The sequence below is a fragment of the Perca fluviatilis genome, chromosome 17 (assembly GCF_010015445.1).
Source record: "Perca fluviatilis chromosome 17, GENO_Pfluv_1.0, whole genome shotgun sequence".
In the NCBI taxonomy this organism is placed as follows: Eukaryota; Metazoa; Chordata; class Actinopteri; order Perciformes; family Percidae; genus Perca; species Perca fluviatilis.
The window spans coordinates 18,751,756-18,773,278 of NC_053128.1; the positions used below are offsets into that span (position 1 = coordinate 18,751,756).

The following is a 21,523-nucleotide window of genomic DNA, read 5'->3' on the forward strand; positions in this document are numbered from 1 at the left end:
GATCTTGCATATAAAACCACAGCCAATTCAAGTGGCTCTGAATTGCTGACATCACGCTAAATAAACCCCACAAAATAATGTTTTGTAAGGGTTCGGGTCACGGGGTTTAACCCTTCTTATATACTGTCTATGGTTTAACCATATACGGTCTATATGTTTAACAGCATCGATGTATAGTTTAACAGAGGGCAAAAATCACACACTGTTCCCGACAAGCATTGACATATATAGCTAAGGCGTCGGCTACATCGCTAGGTTCATACGTTTCCACGGCAACGCGTTGAAGCTTTCCCCAAGAGGATCATGGGAAACAATTCTGGCTACTGAAGGAGAGGGAGTTTCGAAATATTTCATGATTAGCTAGCTACAGAACAACATATAATAGCATAACTATATTAACATCCCCGCAACCAAATGGTGTGAGCGTAACATTTGAGTACAACCAATGTAGTTTAATTGCTCAGGTAAGACTTTTTTCGGGACCAATGCTCTGCGCAGTAAGCAACAATAGCTAGCTAGGTGGCTAATGCTAGTTAACATTGGCGATGTTTTTTGTTGGTTCAAACACTGGATAACATTAGCTATTAACACTTTAACATTGTCAGTACATGTCACGCATTGCTGTAAACATATGCTAAGGATTCCATCGCATATTTCTAACTAGTTAACGTTACGTAGCTAGCTAGCTAATCAAAATCGTTACATTGTAGCAAATAAAACTTGCTTGTCAGCTAACCTATATATTTATATTGTCTTGCTTGACTAGTGGGATCCTGCAATCTCGATATACCCTTCCTGAGGGCATAATCAAGAGGAAGAACTGATGCTGTCTTTTAAACATGGAGCTAACGTTGGACGTTGTTTTGTCATCCAGCATCAAACGGAAGAAACCATGGCCGCGATTCTGTTGGCTTGGGAAGGTGAAAACAGTAAAAAGCATTTCAGCCAGAGACACTAACATTTAGCTTTCCTTGTCAGAAAACATGCCTGTGACTTTGTGTCATGTCTCTCTTCAGGAGAAGGAGTCTGTGTTCCTGTTAGATGACAAACGGATCAGTGAGATCAACATGGTGTCTGGTCGAACCAAGAAGAGGACTCCTAAACTCCATCCTTTGCTCAACAGTGTGGTGACAATGGCTTCATCCAACAATGGTAAATATATTGTGTAAACTCAAAGCAAAACACATGCCACCTGACAATACTGAGAATACGTTTCTTGTCTCTTGGGTTTCAGGTATGTGGCTTTGTGGACTTTTGGTCTCAGGAGAGCTGTTTCTGTGGAACAGGGATAAAGACTTGTTGAAGACTGCTGCAGCAGTCCCAGAAGTAGTTCAAATAACTACTGCCGTTCAAGGTATGTACAGTACAGGTATATGTACATGTATGCATTCTCTCTACTGTGAGACTGTAACATACACTCACTTGGAAGATGTGGGAAGGTGCATTCTTGACCTGAGATGTACAAGTATTTGCTTCCATATTTTATCCTGGAAATAACAATGGCCGCAGTTTGCGGGTGGGTGTTTGTAAGGCGATGTTTACTCTTTCTTTGTTTTTAACCTTAGCTGATCATAGAGTATCCTGATTCCAGTTATTACATGAAATATTAAATCTTCAATCCTTGGATTTATGTGTCTATGTTCTTGCAGGGAACGCCAGTCGACTGTCACTCCATGTTTCAGGGGATGGGATGCGTGTGCTCCTGGTAGCCATTACAGGGCAAGTGTTCCTGTGGGAGTGTATAGATGTCAGGGATTTGACAGGGGTACGAGATGGCATAGTCGAGGGACACTGGGCACATATACAGCCCGTTGAAGACTCCATTCTGCCTTCTTCAAAAGACAAAGAAGCATCCCATCACACCATCTTCGCCAAGACAGAGGTCTGTATAATGAAAATAATATATATTGGACATATTGTGTCATACAGACCTGCACTCCATTTCTGATTTTCGTTTTATCCATTTAAAAAAATATATATATAATTTTATTTTCTCCAAACTTAGTGTATGGGTGATGCCTGCTTATCAGCCTTTGTTTTCACATCTGGGAAGAAGTTAATCATCACTTTCCTGAAAATCCAATGGGAAGATGGCCATGTGAAAGTGGGGTGAGTGAGCAGGTCTATGTAAAAGACAGGACTCATGGAGTATTACAGTAGTTAAAAGTACACATTTCTTTTTGTAGTTCTGTGGGATACAGCATACAGTGGGCCACCAAGACATACCCCATGTCTCGTCTCAAGCCGCCTTGCCAACCAGTGAAGTCCAGAGGGGCCTTGGTACCAGCTTTCTCTCCAGATGGCCGCCTAATAGCCATCGTGCTGAACCAGAGACAGCCTAAGGTGAGCATTTGGCCTGTCTATCTCTTTTTTCACATCTTCATATGTTTTTTTTCAGAAATGTAAATCAAGATTTATATTTCCTCTTGTTGAATGCAGGCTACACAGGTCCTCTTTGTGAGCACACAGAATTTTGTCTCCATATCAAGTGGCCTCGGAGGATGTGGAAGTAAGAAAATAGAGATCCCCTCTAAATACATAAGGTACGGTATGCATGAATAAAAATGCGACATCACCAACAAAGACAACAATATCACAATATACAATTGTATTAAGACTGCCAAGATATAGGACACCAGGACATTTTTGCCACCAAAGGGTGTGTGGCATCATCAGAATGCCGTCTGTCATAAGAACTACTTTCAAATCTTTGATGTACAGCAGGGGTTCTCAAACATATCACTCAAAGGTCCACTTAAGATTTTTACTCCAGGTCAGAGATCCGGAACGATTGGCAATAACAAAATAACATTTTATCAACTCACTTTTAACTTTTGAGCAACATATATTCATGTTGAGTTCTCGGTTTTCCTGCTCAACTTTTGTACAGATTTGGGTACCGTTACATGAAATTTGGAACCGGTACCCAACGGTACCTTATTTTAAGCTTTATGCAGTAAAAGGACATTTTTGTAGTTTTTTTTTTTTTATTACATTTTTGTCGCTTTTTTTGTAGACTTTTTTTTTTTTTTTCAACTTCTTTCCAATGTTTTGTTAGTTTTCTTTAAGCTTTTTTTGACGTTTTGGATGCCTTTTTCAACGTTTTTGGCGATATTTTTAATGTAGATTTAACATCACTAACAATTTTTTGATCAATAGAAAATGTATTTCAAACTAGAAAACATTACACTTCATAACGTATGGTATTAATAATACAAGGTTTATGGGCTGGGTCCGAATTGACTTTCCATCCGGTCTGGATGCAGACCTTGGTCCGGACTTTGAGATGCCCTGATGTACAGTGTGTATATATTTAGAAATGGACTTTACATATCTTGTGTTTAGGTCCTACTGGGTGAGCAGTGTGAGCTGGTCACCAGGCGGTCTCTTCCTGGCCTGTGTCCTGAAGAGAGGCTCCCTTCTTATGTTAGCTCGCCTTGGGGGGCTTCTCACTCTAACAAGCTGCGGTTGCAATGTTGACTTTGGGCCTGCACACTTCCTTCCCCTGCACCCTCTTGTCACTTACCGGTATACCCTACATCACTTATTAGCCCTTGTTACAAGTTATTGATTTGTTTGTGCTGATGTTCTTTATTCTTAATTCTCTTTTCTCATCTGTGGTCATCTTTGCTCTTTTCTATTGTCCCAAGAATTTAAGCATATATATCCAGCATGTAATGTTTAATTCTGTGTATATAATAAGCTGCAAATAACAATTATTTCCATTATCTATTATTCTGCTGATTACTAGCTTGATTGAGAGAAAATCAGCAAATCCTCACACTGAGAAGCTGAAAAAAAAGAGTTATTTATCAAAGAAGTTGATAGTTGGCAAATCATGTCTGTGATTTAAAAAAAAAAATCTATCCTTTCCCCTTTGCAGGGCGCCAATGTCTGCAGATAAAGAGGCAGCCTCTTTGTCCAGCTCCAGCTTGTCTGTGCAGGATGTCCTGAGGCAGCGGTATTCTGTGACCTGGCATCCACGGCTGATGTATCTCATTGTGTCTGATGGCTACATGGCCACAGTTATGAGGGTGCTAGATAGGCCTTCTCCTGCCCTGTTGCTGACAACACTTCTAAAGGACACAAGCATGGACCTTGAGAAGGCCAGTCGGATACTGGATAAATCACAGGTGGTAAACTAGGGACTTCTAGAAGTGGGAACCGGGATCAACTTCAGCTTTGTATGTACTTTCTACAGGACAATTTTTGACAATATGGTTTCCTCTCATTCATTATTTTCAGATTCATGTGAGGGCATGGTTGGAATCCCTATCTTGCCTGAATCTTGACAGCAGCCTTGTTACACGTGGGCCCAACACCGCAGACTCTGTCATTTCAGCAGCCACAGATGGATCCACTTTGCCACTTTTCCTGCAGGATCAGGGGACACTGGGTGGTACCAAGGAGCTTCTTGAAAAAGTACAGGTCAGTCACATAGTTAACAAACTAGAAATGTATAGCTTGGGGCGACCTCTAGCTCACCGAGTAAGAGCGTGCGCCCCATGTAGGCTGGGTCCTTTGCAGCGGCCTGGGTTCGAATCTGACCTGTGGCCCTTTGCTGTGTGTTATCATCATCTCTCTCCCACCTTTCCTGTCTATCCACTGTTACTATCAAATTAAGGGAAAAGCCCCAAAAACTTATCTTTTAAAAAAAATAAATAAAAGAAATGTATAGCTTTTGATTCCTGTGTAGGCTACTGACGGGCTACATTTACATGAAGGTAAAAAGCAGATTAGAAATCCGATTTCCTACCATCCCTACTGTATTTTTGTACCAACATTTACATATTCTCAGTGTCTTAAAGGTAATATCCTCTTGTCGCAGCCTTCTCTGTTTACATAGCAATTTTGGATGTCAGATTACTGCTTACAGTGAAAATCTAATTACTATAGTGCATGTGATTACCCTGAGTAATAATGTGTCATGGCTGCTGTATTAGTTGCTTGATTCACTTATGTTTGGTGTCTGTAACCTGCTGTTTGTTTGTGTGGTTTCCTAGACTTTCTTTGAGGATGACTCTGATGTAGATGGGCCGCCTGCTGGTTCTCATGTTGAGGATGGCGGCCGTCTGGAGTTTGCCTCAATGTTTGACACACTCCACGCCCTGGACACACAGACTGACACTGGACTTACTAGTCCAGGGTATGAAAAGGACTTTGTTGAAACAGAGAGGAAGACTCCTTTTCTTCATTGTGAACTTGGAAAAATCCAGACTAAGCTGTTAACAGCTTGGGCTTTTGGCATGTCTCTAGGAAATGCTGTGGAAAACAGAACTCGTCTGCTGAAGCATACCCTCTACTGTGTGGTGCGATTTGCTGCTTTACTCCATTTGATCCCCCGCTCCGAGGTCCACACAGGGAAAAAGAATACATCGGTTTCTACTTACCTTCTGCAACTTCTCAAAGCCCTTTTGTCTTTTCTTCCCTGGGATAGCAGTCACTCAGATGGGTCTTGCTGCCTTGGGCTGGTGGTAGAGCTCAGTAAACGGCTGATACGTCTCCTGCTGACCCCTCACCCTGAGTCCTACCAGACTGGTCACTGTCAGTTATCATCTCGTAGTCTATCCACAGTCCTGCTTATCCTGGAGCTGTTCTCTGATTCTCTTGATCACACCTACAGCCTGCATCAAAGAACTGTCTGGTCCTCTGCAGAGAAGGAATCTCTTTCCCAGCCACAACAGCTCTGGCCTTCCGATGCACATTATGTGCCTCTGTTACAGGATGAGAAGGAAGAGAAATCCAGTTTTGTACATCAGGCACGACCTGTTCCCCAGCGACCATCCAGCAGGTACAGACCATCGCTCTGGCTTTTTATGTGTCACTGTTTTATCAGCAAATAGTCAGTTATTTATTCTCGTGGATGCCAGTCTTAGTCATTGCATGTCATGTTTTCAGATTGTTGGGAGTGTGGCAGTGGGTCTACAAGGTCACCCAGCAGTATATGGAGGAACTGAAAAGCTTTAAAGGCTGTGATGGCTGGGAGGAGGAACAGCAACAGGTGTCTTTCATCATGTCCCAGATTCAAACAGCTCTGCAGGCTACAGGAGACAGGCTAGAGGAGGGGCCTGCACTGCTGAGTTACCCAGGTCTGTAGCAAAATTATTATTTATATAACTATGATTATTGCACCAGCTACAGGAAATGAATTAGGTAGTTTAAAACAAACCATATGCAAAATAATTTAACTGTGGTTCAAATTGAAGAAAACCTAAGAGTTATAAATAACTCTTAGGTAACTAAATATGTCTGAATAATAATTGTTGTTTAGTATTTCACTCTTCTACCCCAGGTGAACATTTTTTTCTGTGTGGCTCATACCCAAAAAGTGCCGATACATGGCGGTCACAAATTTGTGAGGAGAGTAACAAAAGTAAGAACCACTGCTTAAATTTTTCTAACGAAGTACACCACAAGGTCACATTCACTCTGAAATGGTAATCGTATGTCTTTATGATAGGCTGTGATCGTAGTGTCTTCAAGGAGACACGGCTTTGTCTGGCACTCCTATACAGTCTGTTTTCCCAGTACCGTCTGAGAGAAGCCCAGGAGTTGGGGGACCACATGGCCCGCCTGATTCTGTACAGGGCTGGACACCAGGAGGACAACATGACCTGCATAACAGGTCAGCAATGGTCAATAAGTCCTTAGTCTTTTAGAGGGCTTTAATGTGTGAGTCAGCTAATGGAATCAAGTTGTAAATAGCTCCTACATACGGATACGTCATGCAGTGCTGAGAGAACTCCAAAGGTTTCAATATGTCATACTGGCCTTTGAGTTGGCTTTGAATGTCTCACTGTCCAGGCTGTGTGGTCAAAAGATGTTTTCCTCCCTCAGGATGTCCTCTCTTTCTAAATTATGAATGTGGTGAATGGGGGAGATGTTTTTTTTAACATTATGTTTATTGAGTTTTCCTTTTCTTCTCATACAGAGATAGAGGACAATCAGTACAAAAGTACAATGTGAATAGCATTTACCATGACCCTCCCCCCGCCCACCCTCAGATAGTAAACTATAACATCATAGTAATAGTAGTGGTATTATTAGGTATTACATTTAATAAAAAAAAATGATATTAAAAATGATGATATTATTTGTAAGTTCAGGAGATAGACATGCTATTTACACAGGCTATAGTATTGACCTGAATAAGGCTGCAGTGCACCTGGCTAAGTAAGGTTTCAGAAGCACACTGCAATGTAGCCTCAAATATGGGCATCATCATTAAGAGAAGGTCTATCTTGTAAAAAGGTTACAAAGTCTCCCCAGCATCTGTCAAAAAGAAATTGCTTCTTCTTGAGGTCAAACATAATCTTTTCTGAAGGTAAGTATGATGAGAATGGGGGAGTTGTTAATCTTTTTGGTACTAATCAGTCTGCAAAGAATTAATTAATCAAAGTGCTATAAACTGGGTGGTGGGTGGTGATGGCACAGTGGATATGACACTTCTTTGGAGTGGGATATCTGGGTTAAATTCCCACTGAGATACATCAACCAATGTGTCCCTGAGCAAGACACTTAACCCATAGTTGCTCCAGTGGCGTACGGCCTCTGACATATATAGCAATTGTAAGTCGCTTTGGATAAAAGCGTCAGCTAAATGACGTGACATGTCATGCAATGCAATGTAACTGTGATTTTGCTCCCTGCTGATCAATAGTTTGACACAGTTGCTGCAGAGTTTTTGTTAGCACAATCTGCTGCATCACAAAGTGTTTTAGAAATAACTGATATGCCATTTTCACAGTCGCTTAAGTTAGCTAGTAGCTCTGCCTTTATGCCCTGCAGCAGAGCCTCTTCCCTGCCCGTGGCTGCCGATGGACCTTCACAGTGACGTAGCTTGTGCTGTGGTTCAGACCCTGGGGAGATTCATGGCCTCTTATTTCACCAACCAACCCCTCTACATCCTGCCCCCCCACCATGTGGCCGTCCTGCCTCCACTACATCTACCTCATGGTGTGTTTCCATAATTATTTGTCAGTTAAAAAGATCATTTCTTAATGTATTGCTATTTGGTAACATGTTCATTCTCAGCTGCTAGTGTTGGGCGCTTGGTGCCACTGTGCCAGGTGGAAGTGGCTAGAGCAGTGCGACAACAGCAACTGTCAGAAGTATGGACAGTAGATTACGCTCAGGACCTGCTTCTGCTAGGGGGTCTGCTTCCTGAGACTGTGTGGTTGGCTTATCATCTTGGTGACTGGAAGACAGCGGCCTCTCTGAGCCTGGCCTATACCAATTACTGCGCTGACCACTTTGACTTCAGTTGGTCAGTGTGAAAGCATACATTATAATCAGGGACTGAATGAAATGAGAATAAATGTACGATGTTTGTTTTCATGAACATCTCAATGACATCTTTTATGACAGGCTCAGGAGGAGAGAGTTCCACCTCCCAACAGCTTTAAAACCAGAAAGCATTTTTCAGGTTGAGTTGGAGTGTCTTCTTGGCAATAAGTCTGACTCCCAAGAGCGCAGACATAACAATGGTGACAAGAGTTTTACAGGTTAGTGAGACCTGACCGTTATAAGTCCACAACGCATGTAGAACCCTTTGATTTTAATCTATGCTTTGTCTCAACTCCTTTTACTAGACCCTTCGGAAGGAGAAGACTGGGACTTGTTACAGGTTTCTATACAGGACATTCTGAAGGCTTCAGTCATGGCTGGAGTAAATGTTATGTCTTCACCCTTGTCTTCCTCGCTGGACACAGCCAAAGACCTGTGTTCTTGCCTGCCTCTGTTGGTGCCCAGTGGACTGTATCTGCCTTCCCCACCTCTGTATTGCCCTCAGCCTTCCCCCAACACACAGGTACATAACATAGAAGATTAACCTTTACATACAGTACATTTACATATATATTCTATAATTAAATGCTGTGTGTGCGCGCTTAGGACCCAATAGGGACAATAGGGCAGTTTGCAGAAGTTGCATCACGCCACAAAGTGTCTGGAGTTCTCCAAAGATTACTGTTACTTCTGAGATCTGCACGTTGTTGCCATCCTGCTGCCCAGTGGTACATCAGCCATCTGCGCCGTGCCAGACACGTACTACACAAGGTACTTTCTAGGACTAAAGGGTATTTATCGGTTTAATAAGAGGATTAAAGGTCCCCAAGTGAGGCTGACATAAATGACATTCTTTGTTTACAATTTCATGCATTGCAAAATACAAGTTTTTTTTTTGACAACAAATATATTTTCCTTTTTACTACACTTTAATTGGTTCGTCATGCAAAAACGAAATAAATAGTGCAAATATGTGATGTTGTTTTCAGATCAGGAAGAAGTACTCCTATCTATCAGCTGCTGAAGAAGAAAAGACTTTCCCAGAGGGCCTGATGAAGTTCGTCACCCGTAGTGGATTCTTCAGACAGGGGCCTAATAAAGACGGTCACCTGGACCCTGATACCATTCAAACTATTAGTAAGACACAACTCAGTGAATTGCGGATATCATAATCAATGATCTACTTTCAGGTTGTACTTATTGACTATATTTTTCCCACAAGTCTGTTTCAGGGAGCTGTGTGGTTTGTGCTGGATGCTTCATGTTAGGGACCAGCTCTCCATTTCCTGCAGGAAGTATCAGGCCGCCAGACAGCATTGTAGAGATGAAGAGGTATTCTTTTAGTGTTTAACATAACATGGTTATGTATAAATATCCTCAGCCATAGATGCCCTATGATGTGTGTATTTGTGTTTCTAAGATCCCTGTTGGTTCAGAAGTGAGATCTACCTGTGTTGATGCTCTCCGCTGGGCCTGTCGGTTCCTGCCTTTCTCTTGTTTCCTTAATGCGGAGGAGATCCTCCAGGACATACTGCTCAGCCTTGTGTCTGAACTTCCTCCTCTCTCTCTGGTGATATGACTTGTTCTTGCCTTTTCTTACATAGATAGTGTTTGTCAAAGTAAAACAGAATTACGTTAAGTGAGTAAATTTATCATACTTGCCTGTTCTTCTTCTCAGGTGGCAGACGCGCTGGTACGAGCCTTCCCAGAGGAGGAAGAGTCTGTCAGAGTCCCTCTGAGAGAGAAGTACAACTCACTGCTGCAGAGACTGAGGCAATGCAATGTCCTTGGTACGAACACCTCTATTCGTTAACAAGTTGCTTTAAGGCACTAAACAGAACTTAAACAATAGGAATGCAGTTTTTTGTTTAACTTAACTGATGGCTACATTTGAGTTGCCAGGTCATAACGCCAGTCTTGTGCTTTGATTAGCGTTGGTAATATATGATCTCTATATGCTATTATGGTTTAAAATCCTCAAAGCTATTGTGTATTCCTTTTGAGTGAGGGACTTAGGATAATATATTTTACGTATTATCCATGACTTCCTAAACATATGTGATGTATTTATAAATGTTATTCTGTTTGTTTTCTAGAGGGGGAAAAACAGGAGATCAACGAGTTGATGATGATTGTGATTCAAGACAAATTCAGGCAGAGGAGAAAACATCTTGGGCGTTTGACGAGGCACCTGGCCCCCCCTGAGCTCCATCTGTGGGAGAAAAAGGAGGAAGAGGAGGACAGGGGAAGCAAACATGGGATGGCCGTGTTACGACAACTCTCACTGGGCACAAGTTTGAGCTCCAGCACCTTAACTGACTGTGGCTTCCCCCCAGTTTACAGTGATGGAGACACAGTGGATAATACATCTGAAGATATCGCTCCTGAAATGCATAGCAGGGCAACAACAAGGTAGCCAGCGTAGAATACTAGCACTACCATTACACTGAGGTATCATGTTTCTGTGTTGTGGCTTATTCTGTGCTCTGCGTTGTTCTTTGCAGGGGCAAAAAAGCAAAAAAGGTAAGAGACAGAGAACATGCAAAGAAGACGGCTACTAAGATTGAAAGCGTCATTCAGGAGCAGAGTCAGCCAGGGAATGCCAAGGAGAATGAGCAGCCCTCCCTTCCAGTGGTTGGCACCTGGGAGTTTGAGCTTGAAGATGATGAGTATCTAAATTTCCTGGAGCTCTTCCTCAGCTACGTGTTAGAGAAGGATAGTGCTGATGGAAGGGACTCAGACAGTGAACTACCTTTGTTGAAGTGCTTCTCCTCCCAGCTGCGGGAGAGAGAGTTGCATTCTCTCACCTTTGATGTGCTCACAACGGTTCATCGCCGTCAAAGAGATGTGCACCATCCAGCGAGAAAACACTTGGGCCATGATCCTCCAGTGTTCAGAGCCGGCTGCTGCTACAAGCCAGTGAAAAAGGATGCAACACCCGATCTGCAAACCTCCTCCGTCTGGAGTGAAGCTCCTGTATCCAGAACTAGCCTTTCTGTCACCTCTCTTCCTGGCATGAGAACTGGCAGGCCAAAAGGTTTGTTTGGTCTCAGACAGCAGAGGCATTTAAGGCAAGGGATGAAGGGAGGGCTCTTTGGTTCTGAAACTAGCCCTATTCAAAGTGCCTTTCCCACGGGGCAGCCTTCAGAGAGCGTGATATTTGGCTCCTCAACTTCTGTGGAGGCAGTGATTGAACTGCAGCAGGGTTTGGACCCTAAACTAGAGGCTCGGTTTCCAGAGCTGGGCAGGCTGCTGGAGTGGATGGTACGCTGGGCTGATAGGAGGTTGCTACTAGGACATCATGGCAAAAAGAAGAAAGAGAGGGGAGGAGGGGATGGAGGAACAGCTGATGAAGGAGTAGTGATCCGTGTCAAAGCCTCAGCGCCTGCTGTCCTCACTTCTCTCAGCTTGCTTGAGCACAGGTACACTGCTCTACTTGGGACTGACTGCTACAGTGCCCACATCCGAGTTCCAGAAACCCAATGGACTGTAGCTCCTGTGCTGCAACCTGAGGTGGATAGGAAGCTGGAGAGAGAGAGCAGTGTTGATACAGGCTACCCGGGATCAGCCAACACTCCCATCACTGGTCTTTATCACAATCTACAGCGAGGAGAACTGTCAATGTGAGTGCCCCATGTTTTTATTTACAATGGTTTATTATTGCATTTATATAACAAATGACAGTTATTGGACACATGGTGGTAATGTAAAAAATGCAGCAGGCAAAATAAAAAATGTATGTAAATAGGTGTTAATGTATAATTTGGAGTTTGTTTCGTACTGATTCATCATTTGACATGGTTTAATGTCCTGACCAGTTTCATATAAAACAGCAGAGTTCCGTCCAGTTTTACTGTAAATATGAATAACCTACTGTATTTATATATTATTTGTTTCCCTGCAGTGGTTCTCACACAGATGAACCAGAAGAACTGACATTCCACAGGACACCTCTCCCTAATGACCAGGATCAACTGACCTTTGATGCTCAGCAGAGACAATCCAGTTCACAACAACCATCTCTCGATGACTTAGATGTTACACCTGAAAAAGAAGGTAGACTACCTAAGTTATGTTGGGTCATCAAAGTTACTGTAATGCAGACTCTTGTAAGAGAGTATATTAATTGATGTGTTTGATATTTGTAGGCAAAAGCAGTGACAGTGAGGGCATGGAAGTGTCGTCCTCTGTTTCCAATAGGACCATCTCTGGAAGCATCTGCACGCCTGAAATGGTGAATATTACCATTCAGGATTCCCATTCTTCATTTGTATCATCAATAATGTCAAAGCACACAAAACTGTTGTCTTTGTTCTTTGCAGAGTTTAAAGCTTGCAGACCTGGAATTCTCAGAAAATGCTGAAGACTTGTCCAGCTCCACCTCTCTGTAAGTTTTTAAAGTAAACTTATTTACTTTGCAAGTGCACACCATGAATGTGTAAAAGGAGAGTTATTACTGCATTAAGTCAGTGCCAAGATTATAGCAGAAGGTTGCTCATTATTGCATAATGTTTTGAAATGTTAAGCCTCACCATGTTATGTAATTATGTCATGTTAATGATAGTTGTAGTTAGACATTATAGAAATAGAATACAACATAAATGAGTTATTTCATACATTTAACATGCAAACATACACACTTGTTGTTGACATTGGGTGCCTGTTTTGTTGTTTAAGCCACAGTCAAGCTAAAAGACTGCAAGACCCCCCACACCCAGAGCCCCAAGCTCATCCTACTGTCCAGCCTGAGGCAGCGGCCCATGCAGAGCCTTCTGGTTCACCTGGAATGCTGCTCCCCAACACACCTGTGGATCCTCCAAGCCTCCAGCCACAAAGATCCACAGCTGATGCACCCACTGCGGATTCTACAGCTCCCCATCAGCCGCTATCCAATCAGACTCCACAAATGCGACAGCGTCTGGGTGAAGACTTATTCAGATTGGTTCAGGTAAGAACAGATTAACCGAAAGGAAAGGTTTGCACTCAACTGACTTTTTAGATTGACTCTGATCTGAAGTATTTTTGTCCTCCATTACAGAATATCAACTACATGAGCCTGATGGAGGTTTTGGGAGCTTCATTTTCTAACCTGCAACTTGCCCAGCAGAGCTCTTCTTTGGCCCAGTCTAACATGAACACCTCACACCCTGATGTGCCATCATCTTATGCTACCAATTTCATCCCTCAACCAGACGCCTCACCTGTGCAAACCACCATTTCTGTGCCACCTCAGACACAAGCACGTGTGCTAGATCCAAGATCCAACAACCCTCAGTTCAGTCAGGCCCCTGTATGCATGTTTGCAGACCAGCCTGCCACCCAGAGCTCAGGGAAAACCTCTCCAAGAGGCAGCCAGCATCCCACCATCAGGAATCTACCCTCCAATGCTAATGGTGCAGGTGTAAATTATCAGGTATTGCTCAAGTGTTCTGTTAACTTGTGACACATTGTGCTTTTATGTAAACAATAACACAATCTCAGTGAAACCAAGCTGAATACAATTTTCTTTGTTTCTTCAGGAAATGCAGCCACTCTCTGTCCAGGCAGTGTCACCAGAAATCCAGTTTCAGGAGAGCAGGAGGTTAATCCCACCCTCACAGGGGCTTCTGGCTACTACTGGCACCAGTCATGCTTTTCACGGTTCCCCGGTGTTACTGCCTTCTAATGATAGCATACATAGTGCTCCTGCTCCCCAGGTCTTGGGCTTGAAATTACTTCAGCTTCATCGTCCTCCATTATCCCAGCAGAATGCCCCACACCATCCTCAAGGCCCCCAGCTGCTTCACACTACAACCTCTGCAACTATAGAAACGCAGCAGCACAAGGTTAAAAACCATGACCAATCCACCTCCATTCCAAAAAGACAACTCAGTTTTAATCCTCCACACGATCCGACTCCCAGGAACTCTCAACACAAGAGTCAGACATCGGAAAGATCTAGGGGGCAAGGGTTCTCCCTACTTCCTCCTGCTTTACCAGCTCATACATCTGCACCAATGCCGGGCATTCGTCTACTGCACTTTCAGCCTGTTCCACACAGTAACACCACGTTCCCCAAACTACCCTTACCACCTTCCTCCAGGCCCGCTACTGTTATTGCAGCTCCGTGGGGAGCCGCACCTATGATCAAGCTTCTACATATAGAATCTGGACCAAAAATGGCAAGCAATACTTTTTTTCAAGATGTCTAAATTGGTAATGATTATATCTTGCATTGTAGTTTATGTACAGATATCTGTCTCTGCCACAGATGGTTCCCGAGGCAGCACCTTCAGCCCAAATGACCCGTCTCATGTCCATGGAGGAGTTAACAAGTTCAGTGATTGGGAGGCAGATTGCTAAAGAGGCTCGACTGCGATTGCTCAGAGTAGACCCACCTCCTGAAAGCGCTAGAAGAGCTACCACTTTTGCGAGCTCTAACTCCAGCAAGAGGCAATCGCATATTAGTCTCAATGTTATTGATTTTCTTTTCTTTTTTGGCTTTTTAGCTTACTCACTAAATGCTCTGTGTGTTGTTTATAGGCAGAAGAGGAGAGAGGAGAACATGGGGAGGACAAAAAAAGCAGAGGTCACATTCAGACCAAATGAGTCTATCATCCCTACGCAAGAGGTAGGAAAATATTTATTCTAGTAAGACGCATTTTGTGCTACTATCAATGCTTAAGTGTAATTCCACTATCATTTGTTTGTTCTAATATATCTACAGCCAACAAATGAGCCTGTAAATGAAGAGCCTGCAGCTCCTGAAGAGATCACCCCTGGACAAGATGTTGCCAATTTTGCTCAATTTGGTTAGTGTCAAATACACGTTTCATAAATTGATATGTTAAATTTTTTTAGGTCCAAAGCACATTATGATCACCAGAAAAAGCAGCTAACTATATCCAGTATGTTGCTTGTGGCCACACTTTACTCGCAGAGTAAAAAACCAGCCATCAGAGAGAGGGGAGAAGCGATATCATTTAAATATGGAGCTAACAGCCAACATTTTCTGACAGTCTCTCCTGAAAGACTTTCATAGTGTTGTACAAAAATTGTTGTGTAAATAATGAAAAAAGAGGACTTGAGATGGAAGTTCAAACCCATCTTCTCACAGCTCACCAATCCCGGCAGGAAGTGGGTGTGAATGTCGGATTGTTGGTTTCAGAAGTTTGATGTTGTCTGACACGACCCTCCAAAGTTCTTATGGAGTATACTTCTGCCTTTATTTGGTAGCACTTAAGAAAGGGTTTACCTCGGGGCACTCATGAAAAAACAGGTAGAATGAATTTAATTATTTTATTACTTAATTATTTTAAACTCGCATGACTACATCTCAAAGGAAGGACAGAAATCTGCATTTTTGCAGTTTTCAAATTTACATTGATTGAATAATGATGCAAAGCTTGTAAATCCTTTTTTTCACAGCAATTTATCTACTGGCCCTTAGTTTTACATGTGTTGCACACAGTCTAATGTAGGTCTTGACCAGACACTTTGGAACATTATAATGTCTATTGATCTGTTGTTCTAATTACCTGTAACTCGCAGGGTCCTTTGACTCTTTGCTGACTGGTCAGAGATTATTGGACAGGGCCGTGTCCACTTCAGCTGAGCTCCATGCCTTTGCTTCCACATGTAAAAGACCCCCAGAGTGCCATGATGCTTTCACCAACACAGACACAGGTAAGTTAGAGTTTGGGTTTACGCAGTATTAATATTAATTTTGCAGAGTTGTAATGCACAATTGTTGCTTGTATTTGTAATTGAAAGGAAATGTTTTTAGCATTGTTTTTTATCAATAAGACATGTATAACATAAATTGGATTTCTGTTTTTCTGACTGGGTTTTTCAAGTGCATGTTTTCCAAGAACCTACATTCTGAGAAAGTAACATGTGGATTATCTTTCTTGCAGCTTGTCCTCCCACACTTGTGGATAAAGCTGTGTCTGCCTCTGTGACTTTGAGTAGCCCTAGATGTAAGTGGATTTAAAGTTAATGGTACAATGATAGCACACTGCTTTTTATTTGTTGTGGATATAATGAAGAGTTAAACATTATTTGTTTGTGTGTGTTGTCTCCATCCAGCACAAAGTTCAGGGAATCTGCAGTTTTGCGACAAACACCTTGCTCAAGGAACAGAGGAGACCCCACAGGAGCCAGAGAAGAATTTGGTAAGAGGCCAGACATACAAGGTGAACCCAGCAGGAGCTGTGAATGGTGCTTTTAGACTCCAAATCTATGTCTGAATAGGTCTTTCATTCCACTTTATATAAAACACATAATACATTAGTGCCTACTATTATGTGTGTAGTAAGCAGTACAATTATTACAAAATGATCTCCATCCAAAAAAAGCATACATTGGAATTATGTTTGTTGTTTTTTTCATGGAGGGACCATGGTCTTCATACATTCATGTTGGAAGTTTTTATATAAAACTTGCATTTGAGCAAGGGCTTACCTAATTAATGGGCTGTTTCTCTGCCTTTGCCTCTCAGGGTCTGGATGGCCGCCAGTTCATAAGTGTCTTGGATCTAGAAGACAAAGACCTGCATCAGGACTTGCCACCCTGTCTTTCCATCCGCCCTTCTTCACCTACTTCTGCTCAGCTTCATGTACTTGCGACTTCTGTTATTAGGAGTGGTGATGCTGCGGATTCACAACCCTTAGTCACAATTCCAGAGGATCTCCACTGGAGATCTCACACAGGTCTTTATATGTCTTTATATGTCGAAGGGTCTAATGCAGTTATATCTTTATACTGAAAACTATCAGATCAGTGGTGAAGCACAACACCATTGGTTAAAATGTGGTCCAAATATCTGTTGCGCTGTACACTCTAGATATCCCTGAGGAGTCGCCATCCCTCAGCCACATTGAGCTCACTAGGGATCCAGAGAGAATCACTCCACAAGACGTGGACAGATATCCATCTCACTCTGAAATCTGTCAAGCCATAAAGACCCAGAGCATTGGACCTCACAGTGCCTCATCCTCCACATCTCCTACAGTGTGGTTCTCCTCCCGCCTGTCAGAGCTGGATGCTCAGTTGGCTGCTCTACAGAACATTGCAGACTATCTGGAGATGGACTTTTCCAACTCCAGGATGGTAAATAAGCATGTTGTTTTTCATTGTTTATCCTGTATAGTATTAATGACACCCAAGTTTACAAATGTTTTTTTGAAGGCTGACAAATATATGTTTATATATCTTTCCTTGTGTAGCTGGTGAACACTATTGAAAAGCTCACACCAGTTTTTGCTCCTGATGTAAAGACTACCACAGCAGTAAAAAAAACTGTCAGACTGACTGTCCCACACCAAGGTATGACTTACAACTATTCAATCATCTGTAATAATAGCCAGAACTGCATTGTATTTTAAATGACAAGTCCTTGAAACCCCAAAACAAAAGTAAAAGTTGAATAGAGCACTGTAATATTGTTACCTATTAGACTCTGTTGTACATCCCCTGTCTCTAACAGCATGGCTACCGGGACTGGAAACTTCAACTGAACATGCCTTTGAAGAGGAAGAAGAGAATCAGGAAGAAGAATGTGCCCTTCAAAATGACTCCACTTCTTACAGTCACAATGCTGGTCCTTCCTACCTTCACACCCCTCCAAGTAAAGTTGCAATTTAATCAAACATTTCCTAAAAAATGTTACTACCTAAAAAATTGGCTGGCATAGTGCCAAACATCTGCTGTTTAAGTTAATGAATAATTAAAATAAAAATGTTGATGGATTCTTTATCCTTGTATAGTCAGATAAATGGTTATTTTCTCAGTAGAGTCATAATGTTAAAAGTTACTATTTCAACTGTTTGTGTTGCTCCCACAGAAATGAAAGATCAGCTGACTGAAGCATCTGGAATATCTCCTGTGTAGGTTTAAGTAGATCGTATTAACCATGTTATGACTCATATTATCTGTTGTGCATGTGCTTACCACACTGTTATTTCTTCTATTTTACAATAGATTTATAGTTCTAATTTACAATACCCTCTACCTGTCCAACTCTAGATGGGCAGAGGAGAATCTGGGTCAGACTGGGTTATCCGATACAGCAGAAATCTTAGACGAGTTGGTGAGGGAAGGGTATATATCCCTGACTGACCTGGATCTCTCCAATTCACAGACTGCACACCTTAGCAGGTATGGTACCTACTACCAATTCGGTGTTGTCCAAATTACTATGATTTATCATTGAGCTTAAAAGTAATATGATCCCTAGCAGGCTGGAAGAGCAACAAATTAGCTGGATGTCACAGAAACGTGTTCTTCCAGAGGATGAGAGGAGAGAGCTGAGGATCTGGATGAGAAGGAAACACAGGGAAAGACTGGCTGTTTATCAAAAACACAGAGAGAGCCTGAGGGAGAGGGAGCACAAACCTTTTACTACCTCCGGAACAGTGGTGAGATATATTTGCCTCTTTACTAGAAATGATATTCCATTGTATCTTATTAAAAAAAAAAAAAAATGACATCCACATTGTTGTTCGCTTGCTCTGCCCCTGCAGAAATCAGCAAACAAGAATCAAGCAGCCATTTGGAAAACCAGAAAGGATAAAGAAAAGTATGTACCTGTTTACATTGTCTGTGCACAATAAACATGCATGTGCACAGCATAATATGCTTAACCGTTATTTCAATTTGATTTGATAGGTTAATGCTACTGGAGAAATACAACCAGAGGACCCGGGAAGCCTATTCTTTGGCCAGTGACTTTCCCACCAGTCCCCCAACACTACGCAATTCTTCACACACTGAAGGTTCACCAGTGCCCTTAACTACACGACCCATCTCTGCTCCACCCTCTGGTAGCACTCACAGGTATCTCATGCAACAGTAATCTGACCAGGTTCTTGTCTCATTAAAGAATAGTTGTAGTAATTGAACAAAACATTAATCATTCATTCATTATTCCACAATGATCAGATTATGTACTGAACCAAACCTGTTGATTTTAAACATCTGGATTAGTTAGTAATGGAGGGAATATCATTTTCTTCAGTGTATCTGCCAATGATAAAAGAAGTCTTAAGTCAGGACAAGCTCAACCCCACCTTCGTCCATGGACTGCTGAGATGCAGGGACGGTCTTCAGAGGATTACTACACGAGACTGGGACTACATAGACCAGGTATCATAATGATATTCAGCAACATTGGTGTCTTTAAAAAAAAGAGAAGCTTACGGAGTTATGTGTTCATAAAACCATGTATAATAATATTGTATTTACTAAACTTGTTGTGTGAATTTTGTGTTAGTTACTTCTCTGCCAAGGGACCGTATGTCTCAGGTGACCAGACGTGGCATGCTCTCACACACAAAGAGCCACACTAAACTGCACACAGCCAGCCAGAGTGAGGAAGGGCACCTCGGACACCAGAGAAAGACGGGGCCAAACAAAGGTCCTTTAAGAGGGACTGCTGTAGGGAGAGGGATCCTGAGGGAGCAGACGAGGATGGAAGAGAGAGAAGAGGTGAACCTTTGGGAGCCCACTTCAAAATTAAATAGGCTGCTGGGACCAGAGGAGTCTAACATAGTGAGAATCACATTAATCACATATTAGCCTTTATCTGAAACTATTTGTAATGATGTGTGAATTTCATACATTGTTGTACACTTCAGGTTTTGGCTGGAATGTTGGATGAGCAGGATGATGGTGCCAGAGCTGGTGTGTCAGCAATGGACTGGCTGGACAACCTTTCTGAGAGCGCCAGCAGCAGCCTCAGCAAAATAGACTGGGCAGCTATTGAGAGGATGGTGGCTGCAGAGGACGCTTGATTGTTACAAGGAATGAAAAAACAATACCACTTTGACACTTAATAGATTTGTAGATTACTGGAAAACACTTCCAAGATTTTATGTGCCTATTGAATCTACTGTAATTCAGAAGCATTTTGAAATACAGTAGTATACATTATATTTAGATATGTTTAATAAATCAGATAATGATCAGCAGTCATATTAAATATGTCAAGACAGATTGACATATTTTTTTATTGGTAAAGTAGGTCTACAATCATTTTCATATATAATTAGTAGAATATTTGTTGCACTGACATCTGCGGTGTTCTAGGTTTGCACCATGTAAGTCTAAAGTTTTCTACATTTATAATTTATTTTTGTATAGACTTGACTGTTCCAACTATTAAAGCTTTTAAAATAATTTTTCTCTCATTTTCATTGTTGTCATTCTTGTCTATAGCCTGAGAGCTCTTCCCACTGGATCACACCAGCATGTGTTTTAATATTTGACATATCTTACGTTTTCAGTATATATCATACAGACTAAAAGTTCCCAAAATTATTAAATGTTAGACAATTGATAGCTTCTTGAGTTTTGTTATTGCCTTATAGACAGGATTTTGCAGTGGATCTACAAAAGTCTCCTACACGAAACAGATCACATGCTTTTTACCATTCTTGTGTTCATCAACATATTAACAATATAAAGATCTTTATCATCTTAGTATACAAAAAGTGACTCCATATTAAACGTTTACTTTTTTATTGTTTGTTATTAACTGGGCTTTGCTTCGGTGTGAACCGTGTGAACAGCCAAAACCTCGCAAGACATGCATTTATGCATTTATTTTAGAAAACACCGGAGCAGCTGTGCCGCAACCACAAGCGCAACAGAAGAAGAAGAAAGAACTTCCGGAGGTCATAGGTGATCTTCGTTTTTGAAAACATGGATCCAAACAACGTGAATGAAGGTAGCAACTTTTTGTCTTTTAAGTTTTGTATATTCATCTTACACGACTTAAATGTATGTGCACGCATATTGGGCTGTATTTCCAGTTTGTCTGACATTTATCGGCTAGCTACCTTACCTTAAAAGAAACATGTATCGTTGCTAGTTTTGCTAGCTTATTTGTTAGCTTATGTTTTCTGCCATGGTGTTCTCCAATTTCCAAAATTATTATCAAAGCATTTAACTATAAAGTTAGCTAGTTACAGCTTTAATTGTCCTGAAAAGCTGCAATAATTGTCCTTCAAACGAGAAAGAATTGGTGCTCTTAACGTTACCAGTGTTAAATATATTCTCATTCAAGCTAAAAGCATACAGTAAACGTTAGCTAGCTAACAGCCAAGCTTTAATATTTGAACTTTTCCTAACAACGTTATATTCAAAGCGAATTTATGTAAACGGGTGATGTCAAACATTTTTTTGTATTCAGTTTCAACTCGATGAAGGCCTATATATTTGCTATTTGATGCAAACAGTGGAGTTATTTGTTTCGATG

General features: G+C 41.7%; 2 protein-coding genes across 6 annotated transcripts in view; both read left to right on the top strand.

The window, feature by feature from the left end:
• Nucleotides 1–288: 288 nt before the first annotated feature.
• Nucleotides 289–20,442, top strand: cplane1 (ciliogenesis and planar polarity effector 1). 4 transcript variants are annotated; one of them, XM_039778926.1, is made up of 50 exons: nt 289–464; nt 767–920; nt 1,017–1,152; nt 1,235–1,354; nt 1,650–1,882; nt 2,006–2,109; nt 2,187–2,343; nt 2,440–2,543; nt 3,346–3,528; nt 3,884–4,133; nt 4,246–4,428; nt 5,004–5,791; nt 5,899–6,089; nt 6,293–6,373; nt 6,461–6,625; nt 7,789–7,956; nt 8,035–8,266; nt 8,368–8,504; nt 8,592–8,809; nt 8,893–9,057; nt 9,276–9,423; nt 9,509–9,618; nt 9,707–9,856; nt 9,965–10,076; nt 10,383–10,698; nt 10,791–11,909; nt 12,191–12,342; nt 12,435–12,520; nt 12,609–12,673; nt 12,964–13,234; nt 13,325–13,699; nt 13,806–14,447; nt 14,537–14,718; nt 14,809–14,896; nt 14,993–15,077; nt 15,817–15,951; nt 16,182–16,244; nt 16,354–16,439; nt 16,766–16,976; nt 17,111–17,376; nt 17,493–17,592; nt 17,753–17,893; nt 18,110–18,152; nt 18,292–18,423; nt 18,503–18,683; nt 18,789–18,844; nt 18,934–19,101; nt 19,283–19,410; nt 19,538–19,815; nt 19,902–20,442. In XM_039778926.1, the coding sequence occupies exons 2-50, from the start codon at nt 840–842 to the stop codon at nt 20,055–20,057; spliced, it is 9,741 nt and encodes a 3,246-aa protein (XP_039634860.1). In that variant the 5' UTR covers nt 289–464; nt 767–839; the 3' UTR covers nt 20,058–20,442. The 4 variants fall into 4 exon arrangements, with proteins under 4 accessions (XP_039634860.1, XP_039634863.1, XP_039634861.1 ...); XM_039778929.1 differs by having other exon boundaries at nt 19,538–19,752; XM_039778927.1 differs by having other exon boundaries at nt 18,506–18,683.
• Nucleotides 20,443–20,884: 442 nt separating this feature from the next.
• The window catches only part of LOC120545005 (WD repeat-containing protein 70), a 62,027-nt gene continuing 61,388 nt past the window's right edge, over nt 20,885–21,523 (top strand). For both annotated transcript variants that reach the window (XM_039778931.1, XM_039778930.1), the window contains exon 1: nt 20,885–20,992. In XM_039778931.1, the coding sequence (XP_039634865.1) occupies nt 20,968–20,992 (25 nt within the window). In that variant the 5' untranslated portion in view covers nt 20,885–20,967. The remainder of the gene's footprint in view (nt 20,993–21,523) is intronic.